At 43.9% G+C, this 7612-nt stretch overlaps 1 protein-coding gene across 1 annotated transcript in view; it reads left to right on the forward strand.

Annotated features, from left to right (window-relative positions):
* The first annotated feature begins 2200 nt into the window (after window positions 1-2200).
* The window catches only part of Acsm1 (acyl-CoA synthetase medium chain family member 1), a 47604-nt gene continuing 42192 nt past the window's right edge, over window positions 2201-7612 (forward strand). The window contains exons 1-2 of the mRNA XM_021166558.2: window positions 2201-2326; window positions 7041-7232. Coding sequence (XP_021022217.1) covers window positions 7053-7232 — 180 coding nt within the window. The 5' untranslated portion in view covers window positions 2201-2326; window positions 7041-7052. The remainder of the gene's footprint in view (window positions 2327-7040; window positions 7233-7612) is intronic.

A 7612-nucleotide genomic window follows, 5' to 3' on the forward strand; every position in this document is an offset into this window, starting at 1 on the left:
TAGCATTCCAGAGACAATATTCTTCAGAGCTGGTTGATAAGAATGACCAAGCAATGGAAAGACAATAAAATATTTTTTTTTGTCCAACCAATATTTATTTCCTCAGGGGAAGAACAACTTCAATAAGCCAGCTCATAAATATTCCCTAGGTAAAAAGAAAAAAAAAACCCTAAAATCAGAAGCACAGGCATATCAGACACTTGCAGAAGCAGAATATTATTGAGAGAACTGAGTGGTAAAAATTAGCTTAGATAAAATAATATTCAATCCTGTCCTGTCCTGTATAATGTCCTCTGTGAGTTTGGAAATGTTCTTTCTAGAGCAGCTTCAGCATCTGTTTCTTTATCTATAAATCATAACCTGCTATGAATGTCAGTGCAGAACACAGAACTCTGAGGGTTTTTTTTTTTTTGTTATCTTTTGTATGTCTATCACAGAGCATGGGAAGTACTATAGAGCAATAGCCTTGTCTGGCACAACTGAAGCCACATCTGTACCAAAATGATGCTCAGTAAGTGTTCATAAGGAGCGAGTGAATCATAGGCTCCTTACAGGGTAACAGGAGTTCGTTTGTATAAAGGTCCATGGTAGAGATTTTACTATATGAGGCTATCTAGGATGACTGATAGTGTGTCTGCCACCTTGTAATGTCATGTCTCTGTGCAGCTTCCAGCAGAACTGAATCAGAAGAGAGTACAGATTAGTTCACGACCCCTTACATGGCCAAGTGTTCACACTGGAGTTTACTGTCTAGACCTTTTGTTCAGTGATGTGGGATAACTGCAGTCAAGGCTGATGTGAAAGAAGAGTATACGTGTAGACGCTTCAGAATTGTCCTGTATCTACTGCAGACTCACTTGTAATGGAGGCATAGGTGGATAGAAACCTTCACAGCACCACTGAGATGCTAACTAGTGAAATCCAGACTCAATATCCAGACTGTCAGGCCCAAGAGGCTGTCCTCTTGGCCATGTATTAGTGTGGTAGCTCAGCAGATACCCACTGGGTCCAGATGGCATCTCTCAGGTTCTACTATCTGCTCCTCCTTTGCAGAAGTGTCTTCGCTTTGCCACCTGTCTTCCACTTCCCTCTCAGATTTTTGCACTTTGGCACTTTGGATATTTAATGTCTAGCTACTGTGGCCAGTCACCTCACTGCCCTCTCCCCACCTATCCTTCTCCCCAAGCAATGCCCGCCTGCTCTGTGTTTACAATTTTATCATAAATCAGTCAGCCAGGAAACATGACGTCTGTCAGGCTTGCCCTCCCCTCTTCCATCTTTAGTGGTAACTTTAAGCCAAAGTATTTTTATCCCAGGTTCAACAGAGACTAGAAGAGTAAGAGGTGAAGAATCCAAGCCAGAATCCCTGGAGGTCCTCCACTCTCCAACAATCTCCCAAATCAGATCATTAGCAAAGAATTACTCAGGTACTGTGCATAGTCACCTTCATTAAACAGTCAACACAACATCAGTATCCAGTCTGTGGCTAGATTCTGGGGGTCAGACTCTCTACTGACTAACCTAATCTTTTCAAAGATTTCATAGAACTAAGTTTACAATAACCTACCTAGCAACATTTATTGATGAGCTGCCCTAAATCGAGGACCATATCGCTTACTCGGGGCTTCTTCAAACAAGTGGCAGATCCTAAACCTTTGGAACTACAAAGACCTTAACTTCTGCCCACACACAGAATCATTTCTCTTAACTAGAATTAAACAGCCAACACACTCTATCATTGCATGTTATGAGCCTCTTAAGAGTCATCTAGTTTAACACTAACAAGTGAACAAAATCCTTAGAATTTGTCATTTTCATTTTACAAGTGAGGAATGGAATGAAGGGCTCACCCAGGAAGAGACAGGTATTGTGGGGGAAGCAGAGGCATGTGCTGAGATCTCTGTGTCTCTGGCACATGGGTCTTAGCTATGAAGCTGTGTGGCCCTTCAGCTGTCATATAGATGCAAAAGAAAAGTATACACTGGGAAAGGGAAGCAGGTTAGCTGCTGAGAATTTACAAAGACTCCACCTTTCTTATCCTGTTCTACCTTGAGTAGCCTACGAGGAGGGGGAAGGTTCTACACAGTCCTCTTCCCAAGCTGACTGTCCCTGCTGGAAGTCTGCACTGTTTTCTGACCTCTTGACTAAACGTCTCCTCCCCTCTGCAGCATCAGCCAATTCCTGAAGTTGTCGCTCAATATTCTCCTCAGTCAGGGGCCAAGTTCCACAGCTGTGTTCCCAGAACTGGGAAAGACTGTGCACAGAGAGCAGGCCTTACAAGCCTTCTCTCCTGGCTATAGTCTACCTGTGTCCTTCACAGTACCAGGTAAGACCAAGTCCATCCCCCCCACCCCCACCTCAGGGCCTGCCCTCACCCTGTGTGTGTGTGTGTGTGTACATATGTGCATGTGTGACTGCTTGTGATAATCTGTATGTCTGTGTGTATTTCTATCTTCCACAAACGCCTTAAACTTGAGGATCCTATTTTAGTTCTGTGAATGCCACTTATAAACTATGGCCTTGGTCAAATCACTTAACTTTTCTGCCATTTCCTTTCTTTATCTGCCATATAATGACGGCACATTGGAGAGAGGAATATCTGGAGACATACATGAGCCGTGTTTAGCACAGTGGCTGGCTCAGAGACACGGACTGCTATGTTTGGGAATGAGGAGAAAAGACAGAGACAGAAGGAGAGTCATTGAAAGAAACCTTCCCTGTGCACAAGACGGCTCACTCTCTTTAAAGTGAATGCCTTTAATCTGGTGAAGCGCTTGCTGAGTCAGCATGAGGACCTGAACTGGATCTCCAGTACCTGGAGAAAAGTATGGGCAAGGTATCTTCCAGTGTGTGCCTTCCATTTGTTAGGTTTTTAAATTATTATTATTATTATTATTATTATTATTATTATTGTCAACTTGACACAAGCCAGGTCATTTAGGAAGAGGGAACCTCAATTAGAAAAAAAACACCTCTTTCAGATCAAACAGTAGGCAAGTCTGGAGAATTTTCATGATTAATGATTGTGCAAAGACTTAACTCACCGTGGGTTGTGTCACATCTGGGCACCTTGCCTATATCAAAAAACCAGCTGAGAAAGCCATAAAGCAAAAACCAGCAGATGTCATTCCTCAACCATTCCTGCCTCTGCTCCTGTTTGTGTTCCTGCTCTGACTTCCCACAAAGACTGAGCGTGATTAGGACATGAAAGTCAAAAAGACTGCTTCCTCTCCAAGCTGCCTTTTTGTCATGATGTTATCACAGCAATGCAAAGCAACCTAAATTATCCCTGTAATCCCAGGGCTGGCAAGCAGAAACAGAAGGATCCCCAGGGACTTGCCAAGCAACCTGTCTAGCCAAATCAGCTACCATCAGGTTCAGTGAGAGACCTTGTTCCCAAAACTAAAGTGGAGAAGTTTGGGGAAAACCCTTGACTTTGCCCTCTTACTTCCACATGTGTGTGCATTCAAACACTCATACACACACACACACACACACACACACACACACACACACACGGTGGAGGGGCAGATTAATTTAATTGTTGGTAGTTGAAAGGTACCTCAACATTTTTAAATTCTTGGTATGTTCTGGGTTCAGTGCTGGCACAGTGATGGTGCCACTAGTTAACATGGGAATCAAGGTGATAGGTATCATCTTTGTACCCTCAAAAGCAGGGCCCCAAATCACAGAACTGTTAGGTGGTAAAGCCGAAGTCATGTTGTGACTCTGCTGTTCTGGGTTCCCCTAAGACACATCAAACATGTTAATCTGTTAAGTAACATTTTGTGTCCAAGGGCTTCTCAAACACATCTGATTCTCAAGGCACTGCATATGTAAGTCTAGATTCCTGGGCCCAGCCCACCTCAAATACACATGGCCAAATTGCTTTCAGAACATACTTTAAAACACTTTATAACATTGGACTCTAAGATCATTTCATAGAGCCTTCAGAGTTTAATATCTAAGATGGCAGACCTTCCTCCAGTTGATAGAACCTAAAACACATGTGGAACTCTTATAATAAGTGTTTCATAAATGAAAGAGAAGTTATTCTATGATTCAAATATTTTATAGACACAATAGATTTTTCTCTTTCCAGCTTTCATTTCCCAGGTTTTTAAAATGTGTCAAGGGAAGAATCTAACATTACATTGAATACTCAGTGCCCATCAACAAACAAACACTATGATGGATGGATAGGTATTGGTCTATATATAGAATAGCATTGACGTAATTGTTGCTATGTAGATCTATAGCTATAGAGAGGGAGATAGAGAGAGATGTAATTTTAGATATTGATACATAGTTACAGAAATAGACAGAGCTAGAGAGAGAAATCTGCACCTCAGGAAGACAGACAGAAATACCTAGATATGGGTTTCTCTGAAAGCTGTAACATGCACTGTGGTACAAGCTGTCTTTACAGTCTATTTCAGGAACCAATCCCCACTTCTTTCCTCTAATCCTGTTGTAGAAGTTAAGATACCATTTCTTTGTCTCAGGCTTAATTACTCTGCTTCCCTGGAGAGAGAGAGAGAGAGAGTTAACCATTAACCATCAATAGCCTCTCTTTCTAGAATTCTTACCTGTGCTGTTTCTTGCAGAATGTCAGCCATCCATCACCACCATTGCTTAGATCAATAGGTGCTGTGAGTTCATCTGTGTTGAAAAGGGAGGTTAAGCAAACTGCTCCAAGTGGAATTTGAACCTGTGCCATTGAACTTCTAAAGGCTACCCTCTCAATTACCCACAGCTGACCTCATCCAGGGACCACTGTGTTTGCCAACTCACATGATAAACATTAAGTTAGAACTGCAAACTATTTGTAATAAAGTGTCAACATGATTTCCTCTCCTTTTGGTCTAGAAGATTGCCATGGAAAATGATCACAGACTGAATGACTTAGCAGAAATTTGTTTTCTCGATTGTCTGAATGTCAAAAGTCCAAGATCAAGGTTACTCCTTTGAAGCTCATTTCTTGGCTTGTAGATGATGTTCTTTATGCTCCCATTGCCTCCACCTCCTGTCTGAATGCTAATCTCCTTTTTAACTTTTTTGTTACTGTCTCTCTGTGTATCCCCTGGCTGGCCTCATACTCACAGAGATCTACCTACCTTTGTATCCCAAGTGCTGGTATTAAAGGTACCAATGCCTGCTTCCTTTATGAAAAAAAGGAGAGTAACCATAATATACTCTGGTATACTCCAATGGTCTCATATATAACTCAGTTATGAAATTACCCACCTCCAATTACAGTAACATTGAGAAATATTGGGGTGGGTACTCACACATGTCCTTTGTGGGAGGTAGGGGAAGCACAGAATCAGCCCATGATAAAGGGTCACTGTTTCTTCACTCCAACTCACCCTTTTGTTTAAGTCAGTAGCCACAATTAATATATTTGACTATTTCTTTTGCAATTCTAGAGACTGGACCATCGCCACATGCATAGACAAGTATCCTATCATTGAGTATGTGCCTAACCATTTTATTTACTTACAAAGTGTCTCTTTGTTCTGCCTTTGAGGAAAGCAGTTGATATTTAAGGAAGACCCCGAGGTCATGCAGAAACCTATATAGAAATATAGCCATTGTAGGAAAAAAATGGCCAGTAGGAACCTGGACCTAGAGAGCCTGCCCTTGCACCACACTCACTTCCACGGTGGAACTAAAGGCTGCTGCAGTTTCCAAAACCCAACAACCTTGTGTTGTTATCGGCTCAGACTACCCTATCCAGTCTTTAACATTAATCCCAACCTCCAATTATGTGATCTCTCAAATACAGGATTCAGATTTGGGGGGGGGGGCGCTTGGAGAGGGGATGCTGCTGTGTAGAACGTGCTGTTCTAGGATTGGTTTTATCATCATGGCCATCCTTGAATTCATAACCTCACTGATATGTCAATGGCGCACCATTCCCTGTGTTTACTCCGGAGGGCTGGGAACTGCTGCCCAGGACACAATCCCAGAAAGAATCTTGTGGCCACACAGCAATCAGCAAGAAGAAGCTGAGACACTAGCACAGTCTAATCTGAGGGTGGGTGCGTGGCTGTGGGAATCCATACAGAATCCCACAGAACCCAGGGGAAGGTAATAATAGCAGAAAGGCAGAGGGCAGAGAGGCAGAAGGCAGAGGGGCAGAGGGCAGAGAGGCAGAGGGGCAGAGATCAGAGAGGCAGAGGGCAGAGAGGCAGAAGGCAGAGGGGCAGAGGGCAGCGAGGCAGAAGGCAGAGGGGCAGAAGACAGAGAACAGAGGGCAGAGGGACAGAGGGGCAGAGGGGCAGAGGGGCAGAGGGGCAGAGGGGCAGAGGGCAGAGGGGCAGAGGCAGAGGGGTAGAAGAGCAGAGGGCAGAAAGGCAGAGGGCAGAGGACAGAAGGCAGAGAGGCAGAAGGCAGAGGGGAAAGGGGGCAGAGGGCAGAGGGCAGGGGGGCCTTGGCAACAGTGTGAGCCACAGACTGAAAAGCCCCCAGACTCTGGCTACCCTCATCTCCTTGTCCCTGGGTGTACACTTCATTTACATCACATGACAGAAATCATAACCTCAGGATTTTCCACCAACTTTTCACTTCATGGTTGTTCTGCTTGGAGACAATCTGAGCTACTTTTTGGTAACACACACACAGTTTTGAGAGTGAGTGTGATCACTTTTGCTTGTGCTTAAAAATCACAGGGATGACTATTTAGATTTTGACCCGTCATCAGCTTCGGGGACAGGAAGTAGATGATGATATGACAGTTTCCATGGAAACTGCAAGATTGGCCTTGATGGGAAGTAAGGTTTCTAGAGTAGAGACCATTTGACCCATGGGACAGGATTTGTAAAAGGGATGGCCACACAACTACCACCCTGGCATCAAATCAGAGTCCTCCAGGAATGTGACTCAAAATAACATAGCAGCAACAGCTGGGTGGAGAAATTCCCATCTGAGGTCATTCTAGCAATGAAACAGGATCAGCTCCTGGAGGTAGATTGGCGTATAAACCATGTCTTCTCAAGACAGCCAGTGACTTGAGGGTTCTATGTCTCCTACCATAGGACTGCCCTAATATGCAGTGGCGGAAGAGTTTCCAGATCTGCAAAGTCTTACAGGGCTTCTCCCTAAGCCCCACCCAGCTGCACAGACGGTTGTTTTCAAGAGTTGGAGCTCCAAGATGGAATGACCATGATTCACCTGAGGAGTTTAACTTTGCAAGTGATGTCCTGGACTACTGGGCTCAAATGGAGGAGGTAAGAGGGCATCATGATGGAGCTATGGGAGTGGCCTAGTGACTGTCCTCTGCTCTAACTAGGTAAAGAGACACCAGGGGATACATAGATTCTCTAGAGACACAGAAGGACCTACGGCTTCTTCAAGGCAGCTGTGTAGTAGGAAGGGCTTATACCTGAGGGCACGTCTGCATGTCTTCTCATTTCTCTGAGTTTCAGTGGCTTGTTGTTGTTGTTGTTGTTGCTGCTGCTGCTGCTGCTCCTGCTGCTGTTTTCTTTTCTTTCTGTGAAACAGGGGTTAATTAATTTATTTTTTTTTCAGAGAAGGTCCCTTTTATTCTTAGGAAAAGCTAACGTGCCCGTGCATTCACTCCTGTTCCCAATCTCAACTTTTTTTTTTT

This window comes from Mus caroli, chromosome 7 (genome assembly GCF_900094665.2).
Source record: "Mus caroli chromosome 7, CAROLI_EIJ_v1.1, whole genome shotgun sequence".
NCBI lineage: Eukaryota > Metazoa > Chordata > Mammalia > Rodentia > Muridae > Mus > Mus caroli.